This window comes from Podarcis bocagei (assembly GCF_964188305.1).
Source record: "Podarcis bocagei genome assembly, chromosome: 13".
In the NCBI taxonomy this organism is placed as follows: Eukaryota; Metazoa; Chordata; class Lepidosauria; order Squamata; family Lacertidae; genus Podarcis; species Podarcis bocagei.
Genome location: NC_138138.1, coordinates 50200934 through 50219791, shown reverse-complemented (window position 1 = coordinate 50219791; position 18858 = coordinate 50200934). Strand labels below are relative to the sequence as shown.

The following is an 18858-nucleotide window of genomic DNA, read 5'->3' as shown; positions in this document are numbered from 1 at the left end:
GTTTTTGTTTTTGAGGCTTTTTCGGTTAATTTATTTTTGTGACTGTGTGAAACCCAGCTCAGCTACTGATTGATTGATTGTGTGACTGCAGAAATGGATAAAAGCCCCCCCCCCATCCAAACAATGACTATCATCAGTGCAGGTAAGAAAAAAATAATTTCAATTTTTATCATCTGCAATACTGTTTTATTTATTTTATATTACAGTACATTGATTATTGCTTTCATTTTATGGAGCAATGGTCTAATTCGTGTTAAATTGCTGTTTTAGGGGTTGTTTTTAAAAGCCTGGAATGGCTCTTTGCATTACTTTCTATGGGAAAGTGCGCCTTGGTTTTTGAATGCTTTGGTTTTTGAAAGGACTTCTGGAATGGATTAAGTTTGAGAACCAAGGTACCACTGTATTGATATACTGAAGACTATTTAATTTTCATGCTAAACTATGAGATCTATGTCCATCTGAAGCCCCATTACTTTCTCATAAATTCGAGGCCTAGTCTCTGATGGTTGAGTGATGAGGGACAGGCACCACATACATTTTCCTCTATCCATCCGTTGGTATGCAGAATACTATTTCCTTTGGAGATGCTATTTTCATAACCAGTAGTTGTTGACTTATCACACATTTCTTCCATATCTTCCCTCACCTTTGTTTTTTTGGATGGTCTGCTTCATGTCCGGAAAGAATGAGCAGGGATGAGAAATTAGGCACTGGATTGCATTTCCAGAATCCCAGGCCTCTCTGGTGATGGTCAACTGGCTTTGTAAGCTCTGGGTGAGGTTTGTGTGGCTTGTGATGTTTGCTTTTTCGGCATTCTTGGTGTAGTTTATGCCATTCACCATCCAGGTGAGCATGGCATGATCCAGTTCATATCCCACAACAAGGCAAATAAAGAGAGCTTTACTTTGGGTTAGTAGTTTCTCAAGAGGTGGCTTCAGGAGGTAGAGACTGGGAGGTGGGACGCTCCCTTTACATGCTAGAGGGGAACAAAAGACAAAGATGGATTTTTATGATGGTCAGAGTAAAGCACTTGGCAGGAAGATAGAGAGAAATGGGGCACTGTGAGGTGAAGAGGAGCTGAGGGGTGAAGGGAGGTCCCAACTTTTTCAACAACACATTTGGAAACTGCACCAAATTCCCCATGGTGTAGGGTTGCCATACGCCTGGAATTTCCTGGACATAGCCAGAATACTGCAGTCAGAAGCAGTGTCCCATGTCGACAGTGTCGTTTTCGGCGAAAATGCTCAACAACTTTGGGCAAAACTAAAAAAAACACAACTTCAACAATTTTTGTCTCCGGATTTTCACTTTTTGAAATATGGCAGCCGTATCTGGTGAAGCCAATCATTTCCCCTTCAGATGGCCTATATTAGTCAAGTCCTCAGAAATGTGATTTATACATTCTATGCCCAACACACTATTGTAGTGCAGGATGGGATTGTCTACTGATGACACCTGATTGCCTGACAGTCTGTTTGCCTTAGATCTGACAGGAACCAGGGAAAATGTAGGAGAGCAGGACAGTAGAGCAAAAGCATGAGTTTTCTCTCTGGGGAGTGAAATGGACTAAGGAGAGCAAGAGAGGGAGAAAGTGTTTGTGTGTGTGTGTGTGTGTGTGTGTGTGAGAGAGAGAGAGAGAGAGAGAGAGAGAGAGAGAGAGAGAGAGAGAGATTCTGCAGTGGGCTTGGAAAATCACCTGTGCACTTGCTGATGCTGCTTGTCTGGATGTTACTTGTATCAGGTTGCCTTGCCTTGCAGGTATATTTCTGTAGTGTGTTCCATTCCTTCAGGGGCACAGCCAAGTCTCTCCTGGTATAAAACTGGCCAGCATTCTTCAGAAGGTTTGCAGGCTTGGGGGCCTCTTGAGCCTTCCCACTGGCCTCCCAGGTGACTTGGATGTTCTCTAGGGAGTTGCCATAGATGGAGCAGACTAAAGTGATGTTACCACTGTTCCCCACTCCTGTGCTGGGACAGAGTGGATCGGTGCTGAGAGTCAATGAGAGAGCTGTCGGCACAATCCAGTCTGAAGAGAAAGAGAGGGAAAGACAAATCTATTTTGTAAGACTGTGGTGAGCGTTGGATTCTTCAAAATAACACTAGTGACGCTGGAATAAAACCATCAGTGGTTTGGGAATAGTATGTCCTATCTATATTCTTTTTCTTCCTGCTTTGCCTCTCCCATATTCAGCTTTGTATCTCAATTTTTTCACTATTGCTTCTGTCCATCGTTCAGCCATCAGAACCTGCTGTCCCAAACCAAAGAACTTTGTCTCTTAATTTCTGTCCAACTCCAGAAAACTCATTGGCTGCTCTGATGATGGGTGGCTAACTAGGCCTGACTTAAGTGGCTTACTTAATTTTCATTGTCTAACTGAAGGATTCAGCCCAGAAATTCTGGCAATTTGTTGTGTGGTTTATTGTTCAACATTACCTTTTTTCGAGATGTTCCTGACCACCTTTGTATTTGTTGCCTCATGCACCACCTCACATGTGTTGATCTCCACTTCTTGCCATTGAGAGATGGGCATTTTCAACTGGTTGCTGGAACTGTATGTCCCGTCTGCCATCTTTTGTTCCACAAATGTTACTTTCTTGTTTTGTGGACCAGCCTTCCACTCGATGCTCACATTTGGGGGTCTGTAGTTAGATGCGATGCACTTCAGCGTGATGGTTTTATTTTCTTGGTCTATTGACTGCAGGAGTTCAACAGTAGGTGCTTGAAGCTGGTCTGTGAAGAAACTTCTGTTATAAGTAGCCATCATAAAATGGGAAAGAGTAGCATTGCAGGGTGGGTTAGGAAGACATCAAATTACCTGTATTAAGAAAAAGGAAGTCCTCAGGAGCATAAGCGAAAGAAATGAAGAAATTCTTCATGAGTGAAACAAAGTGGAACAGCAAACAGGACCTTGTGTGAATTCCTGGCATAGGCGGTAGAAGTGTTGTTGTGCGATAGGTGGGAGAAGCTGACAGAACTGAATTTTGAGCATGCGCAGAAGGTGTGGCAGGGGGTCAAGAATCAGTTGGGTGAACCCAGCAATGCTAGGTGCAGAGCAGAGGTCCTTAGGTCAATGAAGTTAAGAGTTGCGTTTGAATGAGGATATATTGTCTTCACAACTGCTTACGCCTAAAGGTTATCCTGTCTGTGTGCTGAGTTCAGAGGACAAGACAATTCTCTCCAGTATCAACAGTTTGGAGAGACTCACCAAAGCCTGAACTCTGATCCACAGATGCGCCCAGTTTTTCTCAGGTGAATGTGTAAACTTCTCCTCATTGAAAAGCAGAGAAGTGATGCGAGGTGGTAAGAATGCTCTGCCTGTGGTGTTTTTTGATAGCCGCCTTGCACATGCAAGTTACATCCTGACTTCAAATTCGTTGTATATTAGGTTGCATCCTGTGAGTGTGTACTCTTGGTATGCGATCCTTTGCCCTGGTCCAAGTGGATTACCATCCCACTGTTAGTCTATGCTTTGGTCCCTGTTACACATGCACCCCCTCCCAGAGGCAGAGCAAGGTGGGGGTGGGGCGCCCCAGGTGCTATCCCTGACGGGGGTGACAAAATCCTGGCTGGGCTGGATTGCGTCCCCCGCCACGCCAGACCATGCCCCCCGGCCCAGACCGCCACGCCGAATCGTGCCTCCTGGCCCGGCCACGACGGCGGAGTGTGTCCCCTGACCTGGCCATGTGGGCTGGATCGAGCCCTCCCTCCAGGTGTGATCGTCCCGCACCCTGGGTTGGGAGTCGCAGGGGCAGTGCGCCATTACCCCGTGCTCCCGTCTGGAGGAGGAGAGGAGGCAGGCAGGGGAGAGGACGGGAAGCAGGCAGGTGGGCAAAAACAGAGGGGGGCGGGAATGGGTGCCGCACGCCCCATCCTGTCCCTCCTGGTGGGCTCTGCGCTCGCCGTCCCGTCCCTCCCAATGGGCAGTTCGCCCCACCCCTATAGGTGGTTCACACCGCCCCAGGTGTCGGAGAGGCTTCCTCCGCCACTGCCCCCTCCTCACAGAAATATTCAGATAGCTCAGTTGGTTAGAATGTGGTGCTAATAATACTAAGGTCGCAGGTTTGATCCCTGTAAGAAACAGCTGCATATTCCTGCATGCAGGGGTTGGACTAAATGATCTGCAGGGTCCCTTCCAACTCTAATTATTTGTAGCTGCAACCACTGCAAATTAGGGGCATGCAAGCACTCTCGGCCCTGTTGAAGGGAACCCAGTGGCTCAGTGTTGATTCTCCTCTGTCCTATGTCTTCCGTGTTCTCCATCTACTCTTCTCTGAATCAAGGCACAGTTGCCTCTTCCTATATTGCTGAATAGGTGGCTACATCCCAACTGTAGCGTTGCACTGGTGTAACACTGATGTAACACTGGTTGCATTAGTGTGCAGTCTGCATTGGCAGAAGAACCCTTGTACCAAATCCCAAACTTTTTACCATACCCTACTTTTCATTCATTCATTCATTCATTCATCATTTTATTTGTATGCCGCCCTTCCATAGTTAAAACAACGCTCAAGGCGGCTTTCAACATGGCAAGATTTACACAATTACCAACATAACAAAAGTCATAAACAATAAATAAAACACACCAAGAAATACACAACCAAATGGAAAGCAATTTCCACATAAATCATAAAATCTAAAAGTAAGAATACAGCATTAATATCAATCACAATTTAAAAAGACATAGATAAAAAATAAAAGCTTTTTTTTTTTTAAAAAACCCAACCAAACAAAAAACAGAGCCCTCCCAGCAGCAGCAGCAGCAGCAGCAGCACTCCTTTATGGAGTCTGTCAGGCCCTGCCCCAAGCCAGGTGGAGAGAAGCAGGGCAGGGCCCTTCAGGTCACTTGTCAGGGCTTTTTAAATGAATATAGCAACTTACAATATTTAGAGATAAGGGAAAGGAACAAGACCTTTTCCTGTGAACAGGCATTTCTTAGCTTTGGTGCATCTATCTCCTAGCAATGACCATGTGCCCCCCACCCCCAATGTTGTGGCCTACTAAGAAACGCAACCTTCTCTAGAGAGGAAAGTGTTAGAAGATTATCATTCATACAAAGAGCCTGACTGATCTTTGCAACCTCAGCACCCACCTTGGGAGATTCACTTACCAATGGGTACCTTTTCACTCTTAGTGAGTGGCTGGTTGGACGAGGAATGGTGGACCACACAGCTGTAGCTGCCGCCCTTCCCCCCTGCTTCGTCTCTGCCAATTTTAAGGATGCTGTAAGTGGTGTACCCCTTCCCAGCTGGTGTCACTGGTCCGTTGTTATACAGTGTCTCATTCAGGATATTGTTGTCCTTCTTCCATGAGATGCTAATTTCCTCTGGGGAAAACCCATTCACACTGCAGACAAGAATCAGGGCCAGGGTACTCTGGAGCGAGACGTCAAGGTTGGCTTTTGAAACGGTGATGGAGGGCTCTATGGTTTCTGAATTCAAAAGAGGGAGACTATCATGATTAATGAAGTGCCTAGCTTTGTGCTAGCAAACTTGCTCAGGACAATTTCTCTCTCTCTCTCTCTCTCTCTCTCTCTCTCTCTCTCTCTCTCTCTCTCTCACACACACACACACACACACACACACGCACATGGTTTGTGTATGTGAGAGAGACTCATAAACCAATTAAAACAATCCACAATGCAGCTCCTAGACTGGTGACTGGGAGTGGCTACTGGGACCATATAACGCTGGTTCTAAAAGATCTGCATTGGCTCCCAGTGCGTTTCTGAGCACAATTCAAAGAGTTGGTGTTGAACTTTAAAGTCCTAAATGGCTTTGGTCCTGTATACCTGAAGGAGTAAAGGTAAAGGACCCCCTGTATGGTTAAGTCCAGTTGAATTTGACTACGAGGAACGACGCTCATCTCACTTTTCAGGCCGAGGGAGCTGGTATTTGTCCACAGACAGCTTTCGGGGTCATGTGGCCAGCATGACTAAACCGCTTCTGGTGTAATGGAATACCGTGACAGAAACCAGAGCGCACGGAAACACCATTTACTTTCCCACTGCAGTGGTACAGTACCTATTTATCTACTTGCACTGGTATGCTTTTGAACTGCAATTGTCTCCACCCCATCATTCAGCCCAGACACTGAGGTCCAGCTTTGAGGACCTTCTGGTGGTTCTCTCATTGCTAGAACTATAATTACAGGGAACCAGGCAGGTAATGGTGCCTGCTCTGTGGAACGCCCTCCCATCAGATGTCAAAGAGTTAAATAACTATATGATTTTTCGCAGGCATCTGAAGGTCTTGTTCCGGGAAGCTTTTCATGTTTGATGCATTGTTTGTTTGTTTTTTGTTTCCTTTCCCCTCTGTATTGTATTAGAAGCCACCCAGTGTGTCTGAGGTAACCCAAGTCAGATGGGCAAGGTATAAGAAATAAATTATTATTATTATTATTATTATTATTATTATTATTATTATTAGGTGGGTGCCTCAGTGATTTCTCACTGCATGCACCAGAACTATGTGGTTAGGCCACAAACACCAAGAAGAATCACAGCCAATTACTGGCCCTTAAAGGTAATAATGTAGAAAGTTTGTAATCAGAGCAGAAGGAGAACTTGATAGCTGAGTTTACTTCTAGCAGCCAGACCTAGACATCCATACTTACGTGTCTCTTTCTTGATTGTTAATTGTTTGATGACTTCTTCATAGCAACCTCCAGCCACTTTGCAGGTGAATCTGGTACCCTTTCTCCATTGTTCCAAAGATATCGTGTGGGTGTTTTTAATCTCCTGTACTCCACTCATGGTCTTCTGACCCATAGTACTGGGCTTGCCATCCACATCCCAAGTAACTTCAATGTTTTCAAGGCCCAAACCAACCACAGCACAAGTAACATTGGCTGTCCCTTCAAACAGGTCTCTAAAGGATGGCTTGATGATGGAGACAGTAGGTTTTAGCAGTGAAGCATAGCAGGCTGGAGAGGAGGGTAAGATACAGAGATTGGGAAAGATCCTTTAAAATCCTTGAATGTGCAAAAAACACACCCACCCAAGATGAGAACGAACACTACCTGTCCATAGTTACTTGGAAATGAACTCCATTAAATACAGAGGGTCTTGTTTATCAGTAGATATGAAAGGGCTGTTGCATAAACAAATATTGGATGTATGTCCCTTTTTTGAGGTAAAATGTGGATAAAATCATGTTTCCCCATTTTTACTTTTTTCATTTGTAAAATCTAGGTATAATTTTATCGGGATTGATTTGACTGTAGAGAGAAACTATCTGTATTCTCTCTGTCTACTTTGTCAATTATATCCATCACCTCCCCCCCCCCAATATGGCCGCTGAGACCATATAACACCAGTCCTGAAAGACCTGCATTAACTCCCAGTACATTTCTGAGCACAATTCAAAGTGCTGGTGCTGACCTTTGAAGCCCTAAACGGCCTCAGCCCTGTATACCTGAAGGAGCATCTCCACCCCCATCATTCAGCCCGGACACTGAGGTCCAGCTCTGAGGGCCTTCTGGCGGTTCCCTCCCTGCGAGAAGCCAAGTTGCAGGGAACCAGGCAAAGGGCCTTCTCGGTAGTGGTGTCGGCCATGTGGAATGCCCTCTCATCAGATGTCAAGGAAATAAACAACTACCTGACTTTTAGAAGACATCTGAAGGCAGCCCTGCTTAGGGAAGTTTTTAATTTTCGATGTTTTATCATGTTTTTAGTATTCTGTTGGGAGCTGCCCAGAGTGGCTGGGGAAACCCAGCCAGATGGGTGGGGTATAAACAAACCAACAAACCAACAAACATCTCTCACTTTTAGGTGACCTGGTCTTAAGCTGTTTATAACATAGCTCTGTTGCATACATCCTGGCAAGCCCCTGATAATAATGCATAAGCTTCACCCACCCATCATTCCCTTATCCTTAAGAGCTGGTAGTTCTTACCCTGGCACTTGCTGGTGTTGTACATTATGATGTCCGGACTGCGAACTGATCGAGCTACTTTACATGTGTAGATGTCCCCTCTGTCCCAGCTCTCTTTGGTGATATTCTGTCGGACAAATCTGGAGTAGCTACTGCTTTTCCTTTGGTCCGCTGCCAGTGACACCTGCACTCTGCCCTGCTCCACTTCTCCATTCCTCAGCCATTCCACATAGGCTTTCCCAGGGCCAAGGCTCCGGAGGAAGCATACCAGCTCTAGGCTAGTCTCTGCGCCCTGCTCACTGCAGCTTGGGGTCAAGATGTTAACTTGGATTGGCTTTGAAGCTTGTAGAGCACAATCTGAGAGCAGAGAGCAGATTTTTGTTATGTTTGCTGGATTAATTCGTATAAGAAAGCCTACAGAAAACCTATATAAGATGAGGCAAGATAGAAAAACAAACTATGAAAACGCTAACAAGTAAAACATAACCTAAAGTATTAACTCAGGGGTGGAGTGGTTCTTCAGATGCTGTTTGACTCCTCTCTGCACCAGTCAGTCTGGCCCAATGGTCAGGATGATGGGGGTAAGAATTCAGCAACCTCTGGAGGAACATAGGCAGTGGCGTAGCGTGGGTTGTCAGCACCCGGGGCAAGGCAAGTAATTTGTGCCCCCTAACCCGTGGATTTGCGCCCCCTAACCCTAACCCCCAGATGTTGCGCCCGGTGTGGCCGGCCCCCCTGCACCCCCCATGCTACGCCACTGAACATAGGTTCTCATCTGTGCTTTAAAACAACAGCAGAACACACAATGCCCTCCATACCTCAAGAGTTGGGGTTTAGGTTTCTATTTTAAAAGTGTCCTTCCTTTCAAAAACAGCATGAGAAAAAGAGGAAATCTGGGGAGAAACTATGTGCGACATTAAGTGCATTCTTTCATATGGTGTGCATCTTTTTAAAAATATTAAATAGCAGCTGCTGGAGCATGGGAAAGTGGGCTAATAGGATTTGCATGTGGTGTGTACACAGAGAGGAGATTAATCATTTCCCTCCAGACTGTGATCCTGACAAAATCACCCCATCCTGAAGCTGCTACTGTGCATGGGAGAGAATATAAGATTGACATCAGTGGTAGCTTCCAATTCATGCCAAATAGCAGCTGGAGAAGGGAGGGGGGCACAATTTTCAATTGGATCACAGTCCAGGAGGAAGAGGTTACCTGCTTCTTGGAGCCTCCAGTAGCTGATTTTTATATCGTTTTTAAAAAGGATGCACAAAACCATAATCTCTGTGTTTAATGTCAAACATCCTCCGGCTCTCAAAGGGGGCAGGTTCATCTTTCAAATGCCCATGCTAATAATGCCAATTGTATGCTTCACATGAGCATTTTACAAAATTGATTGGAAATGTATTGGGAAGCCTCGAATGTCACCTTAACGGTGGCTGCTCTCTGTCACATCATGGTTGTCAACATGGCAGGATGTGATAAAGCATGTTGTGATTGAAGGATGTGCTTTTAGCCTTGTTGAATCAGTTCCCTGGAATGCTCTTCCTTGAAAAAGTGTGTTCTCCTGCATGAAGAGCACGTGTTGTGGTGGGAGCTAGCAAGACACCCACTGTTGCTGGGCAAAAAAGAGTTTGGCCACCATTATCATTGTGCTGCCTGTTGCTTGGGAGATTTAAATGTTGCTATTTCATTATTGACTGCCATAGCTCTTAAACACCCTGCGCGCAGCGCTGAGCTTCCTCTTTTCGCTGCATGAATCGGAACACCCGCCCTCCCTCCCTGTTTTCAGGTTGTTCGCTTGACCTTGCTATACCTGTCATGGGATCATGTGCTTTTGGGGCAGGGGCCCGGTAGGAATTTTGTTGATTTGGCTGATTGGCTGGTGCCATTCGGTTTTTGCCTACTGCGTAGCAAATTGTCACAACTTGTAAGGTTGCGGTTAGGCATTGGTTTTGGAATTGGTTGGTGGAGGGGTATGGATTGGCTGTGCCTGCCCCTCCAAAGTGCTGCTGCTGCTGCAGGGATTTTCCATTAAAGGAACCCTGGGGCTCGCCATGCTTCTGTCCAAACCCCTGTCAAGGGGCTAGGGCCACGCAAGAGCCCCTGGGAGCATTTGGGGAGAGGTGAGGCATGGTTCCCAGTCCCATCTCTCTCCCCAAAATGTTTTTCCCCTTTCTGACTTCGTGGGCGTGCGAATGTCAGTCTGTCCCCATGTGGGGTCAGATAGTCGCAACCAATGCCTAAGCCAGTGTTTCCCAACCTTTTTTGGGCAAAGGCACACTTGTTTGATGAAAAAAATCTCGAGGCACACCACCATTACAGCCCCGTGACGTCAGCGCGCAGCGTCACGCCGGGAGGGACGCACGAAAGTGTAAGTTTCAATTTTTTTCCCTCCCCTCCTGTGTAAAGGGGAATGCACTCTGCTAAGTAAAGGCACTTGCCACAGCAGCGTCAACGTCACAGCACCCACCGGCACCCAAGAGAGAAGGGGTCTCAGCAGCCCTTTTGCCAGGAAGAGGAGCAAGAACGAGAGGAGGAGGAGGAAGAGGAAGAGAGTCCCCCCCAAAAAAACATTCTCCTTTTGATCTTCCTTATTTGCAATTCCTCATTGCAAAACAGCGGTTGATATACAGCTGATTTTTTTGTTATTACAGTCCCCACCCCCTCACCTAGAAAAACACCACCTGTCAATTTTATTATTATTATTATCATCAACATTATTATTATTATTATTATTATTATTATCATCATTATTATTATTATTATTCCCCGCCACTCTGGGAGGCTGAAGCCCTTTAAGGCTTCCTTCTGTCCACTCTCTGTGAATTACCTGCCCGGAGCGGGTTTCTGGGGGGGGGGCGCTGCTGCCGGTGTCCTCCCCGTCGAGTCTCGCCTTGCCCGGCGCGTGGCGGCCGCCCTTTCCCACACTCTGCCGGCTGCGCTGCCAAGCCCCGCGGCTCGGCCTGTCAGCGTTACCGGGCTCGGCGGGCGGTAATTCCCGAAGAAAGCCGGCGGCGCTTGAAGAGCTGGCAAGCCCCCATTTGCATGTCTGTTTTCCGCAGCCCTTGGAGAGGATTAAGTTCCCTCCTTCCTGCCGGGGAACCTCCAAGCTTTGGGGGTGGGGGGGGAGGAGGCAGCAAAGCGAGGCAGGAAGGAGAGCGCGGCTTGGCTGGGTGAGCTTTGGCAGGGGCAGGGAATGAGAGCCGCGAGGCGGGCGCTGCGGACGGAGGCGCTGCCCGCCGAGCTCGCAGGCAGCCAGGCAGGCAGACGGCAAGAGCCCCACGCTGGGCGGCCTCTCCTCGCCGCCGCCGCCCCGCCTCTCGCCGCCCGACTCGCCCGCCTCCCTCCAGGCAACATCTCGCGGCACACCAGGCAACATCTCGTGGCACACTAGTGTGCCGCGGAACAGTGGTTGGGAAACACTGGCCTAAGCAACCACTCACATCCTTGTAATTTTAATAAAGTTGTGGCCAAAATTATGCCCAAAACCTTAAACTAAAATTATGTGTCAATTGTGTTTTATTGAGGGGTGTCTTGGGGGCCTCGACACGCAATGACAGAAGCCCTAACGCTGTTATGCTTTCAGTATATGTTGAAGCTGTTTCTCCCATGCCTTCCCTAATTAGTGCATTCTATTTCTGCAGCTTTCAGTTTTTGTTGACCTCACATTTCTAACTTTGTTTTATAATCTGTATTAGATTCAGATTTTTAAAATTATGTCTTTTTTGATCGTAGTGGTCAGTTTTGTTTTGTTTTAAATGCTGAAGTGAATTAAAAACATGGGTACAATTGGCTCAAAAGAATAGCTGACTTTGTGTGCAGCATTTTTTAAGATCTCACAATCTGCTTTTGTCCCCCACCCGCCGCTGCCATCCCACATCTTACCATTATAGTGGATGGTTGCTGATGGTTGTTCCCCCTTTTTTGTCTTCTGGTTCACAAGGCACTGATAAGATTTTGTTTTAAGTTCTTCTGAATGGACTGTCAGCTGACTGGCACTGTAAAATCTGCTGCCTGTTGTTTGCTGTGCTGCTGGGAACGTTTTTGCTTGACTGCTGCTGGGTTGCCACTCAATAGTTGCAAAGTTTACCATATTTGCAACAAGGAGGCAGGCGAAGGTTGCATCTGCCTTGTTTTCATCGGAGTCACAGCAAGGCATCAGGGGGAACAACAAAGGAGTTTCATCTGGAGCTATAGGAAAGCAAAAAGAGAGGGCAGGTAATGGGGAATACGAAAAGACAGAAATAAATCTATGTTTACACTACAGAAGCTTTTACAAATCCCACTGTCTCCAATAGGGTTTTCCCCCTAGTGTTGCTGTTGCTAGTAGTCGTAGAGAAGTTTTCACATTCTTAGTTTTCAAAGCAGTCTAGCCGTCAGGGACTGGGCAGAGGAGGAATGGTGGAGACCGTCTCCCCATCCTGACCCTTCCAGGGAGGAGGAAGAGGAAGACAGTATAGATTTACAACAAAGGTTTGCAGGAGGTCACAGCTCAGAGGCAGATGAGGGGGAAAGTTGGGGAATCATGGGAGAGGACAAGCAGTCAGAGCCAGAGCAACACCTGGCTGACATGTCATTAGAAAGCATTCCACACCCTTCATCTCCAAGAAACCGGCGGGCCTTAAAAGTAGAAGTGCAAAGAACTCGAAGACAGAGGGCACATAGCACCTGTTGAAGTGATGAATGAGGAAGTGGGAGAGATGGGGGTTTGGGGTGGAGTTTCACTTGGGACAACGCCATTACCCAAGAGGCTGGGTTCTATAGCCTCTCTCTATAAAGATTGAAAGAGAAAAGGATAGTAAGAAACTTTTTCTTGTCCTTATACTTTCTTGGTCAACCAGCTAGGAGCCGCCGACAGTGTTCCTGATACTAGACACAAATCTTATTTTGCCCCATTTAGACAACGTTTCTCAGTCATCATGTGATGCCGCTTCCATCCTTGTAATCCGCCTCAATCCTCACCTATATCACTATATTTCCTTTTGTCCAGAACCACAGCACACGGCTTGATTTAATCTGATTTTCAGCTAAGCATTACAGAGGTCACACAAAACATTACCTGGTGGAACAACAATCCATGTGGCAAGCAGCACATCAAAACCTTCCTCCGTTAGCTTCATTGCTCCTCTTCCCATTCAGTTCATAACAGAAATGGGATTAATCTATGATCCTCCAGAAATTATATCTGCCTCAGTTTACCAGAAAGCCATGCCTTAATGCTACAGAACTCTAGTGTGTTGAAGACTACAAGACATTTCCAATATATGACTTAGGGTTGTATTTCCTTTTTTAAAAAATATTATTATCCTTAGGCACCAACAGAACACAAAAAGGCTATACATTTACGTCATTTGTTACAAAGATACAAAATTAACAAAAAGAAAATAAACTCATATATTTTGACAATAAATCTTCTTTAAGTACATCTAATTTCCTGTCCCCTCCATACTTAATTTCATATTTACTAACTTGTTGCATAAACCTGTCTGATCAATAAAGTACAATAAAGTATTACCGGTATTTCTCCTGCGTCCTTGTTTCTTAATACAGCTACAGACGTTATTCAAAGGCAGCGACTGAGTTCATACTACCACAATTGCTCTTAAGATAAACTTTGAAAACTTCCCATTTTGCAATAAATACTTGTTTCGAGTTGTCTTTCATATTTTCGGTTAATTTAGCTCTGCATATTCAACTTATTTCTGTAACCATTCTGACCTGGAAGGGATTTTATCACTTTTACAATTAGTCACTATTAGAATTCTCACAGCGTCAGTGGCATATAAAAATATTTCTCTTACATTCCTAGGAATGGCTGGTCCTGTAATTCCAATTAAAAAGGCTTCTGGTTTTTTTTAATAAACGAAATCCTGAGTTCTATATACAGTGGTACCTCGGGTTAAGTACTTAATTTGTTCTGGAGATCCGTTATTAACCTGAAACTGTTCTTAACCTGAAGCACCACTTTAGCTAATGGGACCTCCCGCTGCTGCTGCGCTGCCAGAGCAAGATTTCTGTTCTCATCCTGAAGCAAAGTTCTTAACCTGAAGCACTATTTCTGGCATAGCGGAGTCTGTAACCTGAAGCGTATGTAACCTGAAGCATATGTAACCTGAGGTACCACTGTAGAAGATTTTAATTTTTTTACATAGCCACCACATATGGAAGATTGTACCAATTCCTTCTTTACATCTCCAACAAGTACTAGATACATTTTTTATACATTTTGGAGAGCTTCCATGGAGTCAGGTATCATCAGTACTGCATTTTTTGAAAGTTTTCCCTCAACATGTAACATGCCAGGAATTTCCAATTTACTTTCCATAAATTTTCCCACTCTTTCAGATCTATATTGTACGCAAAATCATGATTAAATGGGCCCAGGGTTTAGGGTTGTATTTCTCATACTCACAGGGAGCTATTAGGCCATTCTGCTCTGTCTCATTCTACTGCCCTGCATGAATTGAGAGCGTACCCTAGAACGGAAGTGGGCAGAAGGTACCTTAAATCTTGATCTAGCGGCAGATCAGTGAGCAACTTGCAGCAGAATGGCAAAGATTTCTGACTCCCAATTGCATAAGAATAGCAGCAACAAAATACAAATTATATTGTTGAAGGAAATAAAGCTTATAGAAACCTGAAAGTAGATTTTTGTGCAAAAGAACTACAAGCTCTGTTGAGTTCTTATATACAAAAGCAGTTCCTTGGTTCAGAGTTCTTTAATTCTGCATCTTTTGCATCATGCTCTGGTTAGTGCATCTCAGGGTCCTAGTGATAATAAGGTAGATCCCACAAGCTTAATATCCACCCAACTGTACTCCAGAAAACATGCACTAGTTCTCTGCTTCTACCCATTCCAAATGAACTGCATTTAAGGAGAGTATGCACACTATTATTGATCTTCTGATTGCAACCCCTCTGATGAGTCTCTGAGGAGCCCCACAGATTTTAGGAAGCCCACCTCAAAGCTACTATTTATATAAATAATTAAGAGAGTCTCAAAGCAGCTAACATTCGCCTTTCCCTTCCTCCCCCCAACAAACGCTCTATGAGGTGAGTCGGGCCGAGAGATTTCAAAGAAGTGTGACTAGCCCAAGGTCACCCAGCAGCTGCATGTGGAGGAGCGGAGATACGAACCCGGTTCACCAGATTACGAGCCTACCTCTCTTAACCACTATACCACACTGGCTCTCACTACACTGTAGCTCATCATTCTAAATCAGCCTTCCTGCTTAGTAGTGCCAAGGGAAGAAAACAATCAAAGCTTTCTCAACTCATGAAGTTGATTGTTTTCTTCCCATGGCACTTCTAAGCAGGAAGGCTGATTTAGAATGATGAACTACAGTGTAGTGAGAGCCAGTATGGTGTAGTGGTTAAGAGAAGTAGACTCATAATCTGGGGAACCGGGTTCGTGTCTCCGCTCCTCCACATGCAGCTCCTAGGGGATCTTGGACTAGTCACACTGCTTCGAAGTCTCTCAGCCCCACTCACCTCACAGAGTGTTTTTTGGGGGGAGGAAGGGAAAGGAGAATGTTAACCACTTTGAGACTCCTTCAGGTAGTGATAAAGTGGGATATCAAATCCAAACTCTTCTAACCACCTCTAGGAATTGGCTCCTTACGTACTGCAAGATGGAGACTGGGTCAACATAACTTGTCAGCCCATGACTGACAGGCCCACCGCACAGACCTACAACTTCACTTTCATGGCTCCTCTATTCAAAATGGAACCCTCACCAAATCAAAAAAGAAAGCCATCCCCAAGAGTAGCTAAGATGACAAAAAGGTCCTTTGGCTTCCCACCCTGCAAGGTCTACCATTTCTCGTTTCCTTTGCCTTTCAACAGCATCTCCACATTCTATCCCTCTAAAGTAGAGCACTAACAACCTTCCAATATCTAATACGGGAAGCACACCTGCCGTCTTGAAATCTAGTTAGCTCTTTCAAAATAATTTCATCAATAAACTATCCCTTACTGCCTCTGGTTGAAATAGTGTCTTGGGATTCAGTCATAATTACGTCATAATTATAAGTAGCAACTACAGCAACAGTAATAATTTACAGGCAAGACGCTGTGTCAGTGAAGAATATATCTTTATTGCAGTATTACATAGCAATCATAATATAAATGAGAAACATTCTAGTCGGTACATATTGTGCAATGATTCCTTGTCTGTTGAAAGTTAAAAGTGCAATATTCACATTAAGGCTTTCGACCAGGTATACAACTATAGCTGAAATAAAACATGACTACCAAAGAGATGCTGGAAACACACATATACACTCAGAAAAGTGAAGCAAAATTGCACCATAGCTCTAAAATGTAAACAGTGGGTCTAAATCTAGTTCAAGCCAGTGAGTATCCTGAGGTCATGATGCAAAGCAAGACAGAAAGGCTTGCATCCTTCCTTCTTCTCCAAAAGTGGACAAAGAAGTCAAGTCCTTTATTATGTTGCTGGTAAATAGAGAAGTCACTGTCTGTTGCCAGAAGACCCTTCACGCTGCTATTTCACCTGGAATTAGGAAGGAAGAAATAATTTCGCTACTGAAGAAGTGCATCATGCAAGGACCTACCGTTTTGCAACCTCTCATTCTGCGTAATGTGGACTACCCCCAACCCCAACCCCAATGATGTCAGAGAATGCTGGGCTCATGAAATAAAGGGTGAGAGGAAAGAGCAATAGTGGGAGTGGGTAGAGGAATGGATGGGGAAGAAGCTGAGATGAACCGGAGAAGAGCTGCTGAGGAATGAAGGTTGGGAGAGAAGCCATGGTGGAAGAGAACGGAGAGAGAAGTGGACAGGCAACAAAGTAGAGAACAAGTGAGCACCAGCTACTGACTGAAGTTTGACTTGCCGAATGGTTTCACAAAATGGCGCCTGTCCTTGGAGCTTGTTCTGACCTACTCTTGTGAAGCCCACGGGCCCTCTTGCCCTCCCGGTTCCACTTAGCATAAGAGAATGGCTATTGCCTGTTTCACTTTAGTACCCTGCCTTCCATTTGTTTTTACCTTTATGACGGTCACAGTGGCACTGTAGAACAGGCTCACGAGAAAAAGGATGATGAAAGTGGAAAGGATGGATGAGATGTTTTGGAACTCCTCGTCATCGACATCCACGATCCCATCTAGGTAAACTTTGGACAATACATGGAGGTCAGCACTTTCTGGATGGTGATTTCTTATTGCAGCTAAATGACACAGAGAGCAAGAGAATGTTGCACATACAAGGTGAGGGCTGAGGACCTCGGGGGGAAATGGGAAAGAGATGATTTGGGAGGCAGCAGAGTTTGGTTTTTAGTTAATGATTTTCAAGCAAGTGACAAATCATTGCTTAGTGGTGCCTCAGGCACACCAGAATTCTGCACTTGTGGTATGAATGAGGGGTGCAAATTAAAGATCTACCTACATATCTATCTATGTAAATTCACAGGAATGAAGGTTGCAGGCGATTGCATGCTGCTTTGGGGGGCAAAATGGCAAAGCAACTAAAGTGAGCTCCTGCCCAAAGAGTTGAATTCATGCTTCTTGGAGCCATCGATTTTTTAAAAAATGAGATCTGCATAGAAATACCTACTTAATGAATGGGGAATGAGATGTCACAAACTAACCCTGTTAAGCCCTCATGAATTTGATAATAACTTTCCTCCTGGTCCTGATGTTTTTGTGAAGTCCTTGGAAGGACAGCATTCCAACTTGCAAAAACCGCCTGTTACAATACAGCTATTTATTATAGAGCCATAATATGATGCAATCTAATTTTTGGAATTGATTTTGCAAAATCCACTCTGCAATGAAGGGAAGAGAAAATGTCTCATTTTGGAATATCCCTGTGCGCGAGTTTATGTCTCATTCATTAGTTTTATGTGTCACTCGTTAGAGGATTGTTTTCTACGATTATTGTTATTTTAGCATTTTATTTTATTTTTCACCTTCCAGGCACACACACAGCTTAGCACGAGGCCCCACGCCAGCAGCAGTATTTTAGCATTTCATGTAGCAGTTCTAAGCCTACAAAGAACTTTACAATTAGTATCTCATTTATTATCACAACTCTGGTCAGTCAGGATGTGAGATAAAGTGGTTTGCCCAAAGATGCCCAATGAGATTGGGGCTGAGGACTAAACTTAGATCTTCTGGACTTAAAGTATAGCACTCTATCATCCCACCGTACCAGCTTGTCATATTATATGTGTATTCACACATGAATGTCCACGTGTGTGTGTGTGTGTGAGAGAGAGAGAGAGAGAGCGCACCAAGATCATTTCATTTTGTGGATTTCCTTTGGATTCACCCCTGGTTACAAACATACGTAATGCAAACAGTGGTTGATTATATGTCACCTAAATCTTGGTTAATTGGAGAGAGGTGGTAAAAATGGTATTACAGACCTGTAAGGTTATATCATATTACAAAATCTGGAAGTAAGAATTGTTGGAGGAAATGTGGAGTGATGGGAACGTACAGTCATATGTGGTGGGATTGTAGTTAATGAATTCTGGAAACAGATTGGTATAGAAATATCGGGAATTGTGGGTAGGAAGGTGGAAATATCTAAATTAATCGTTCTTATTAGCCTGAGTAGCACTGAGTTAGAAACAAAAGAGGAATGTAAATGGGTAAAATTGATGGTAATTGCAGCCAGACAGGTTATAGCAAGTACTTGGAAAAATGCAGAAGGGCTAGAGGTGAACCAATGGGGGGGGGAATTGAAAAATATTATAATCTTAGAATATCTAACTGTGAAGATACATAAAATGAAAGGGTTTAAGGTCAGTAAGAAGGAGGAGGATTGGTTTGAGAAGATATTGAATTATTTCGGCAGGTTTGAACAACTTGGGGCAATTAAAATGTTAAAAGTTAAATAAACCTTGTGGAGGGAGGAGTGTTAAGTTATATAGAATTGTACATATAGCTGATTTGAATATGTTATCATTGATTATGTATACCCAATGTATCAGCCACCTGGGGGGGTTCACTGTTTGTTTTCAC

General features: G+C 44.7%; 1 protein-coding gene, 1 long non-coding RNA gene and 1 gene segment (V, D, J or C); all 3 read right to left on the bottom strand.

Moving 5' to 3' along the window:
• The window catches only part of LOC308571994 (uncharacterized protein), a 282420-nt gene that overhangs the window by 7087 nt on the left and 256475 nt on the right, over nt 1-18858 (bottom strand). For 2 of the 3 annotated variants that reach the window (XM_081167696.1, XM_081167698.1), the window contains 7 exons: nt 11756-12061; nt 7891-8226; nt 6611-6919; nt 5106-5426; nt 2432-2728; nt 1697-2023; nt 647-976 (listed from right to left, as the gene is read on the bottom strand). In XM_081167696.1, the coding sequence (XP_081023822.1) occupies nt 647-976; nt 1697-2023; nt 2432-2728; nt 5106-5426; nt 6611-6919; nt 7891-8226; nt 11756-12061 (2226 nt within the window). Of the gene's footprint in view, nt 1-646; nt 977-1696; nt 2024-2431; nt 2729-5105; nt 5427-6610; nt 6920-7890; nt 8227-11755; nt 12062-12929; nt 13138-18858 lie in introns of those variants that run through there. The other variant, XM_081167697.1, reaches the window with a different exon arrangement.
• LOC308572088 (Ig mu chain C region-like) overlaps nt 1-18858 on the bottom strand; it is an 81404-nt gene that overhangs the window by 48690 nt on the left and 13856 nt on the right.
• On the bottom strand, nt 15947-17052 carry LOC308572298. The gene is made up of 2 exons (XR_014001681.1): nt 16879-17052; nt 15947-16382 (listed from the first exon to the last, which is right to left on the bottom strand). It is a non-coding gene; the product is annotated as an uncharacterized lncRNA (long non-coding RNA).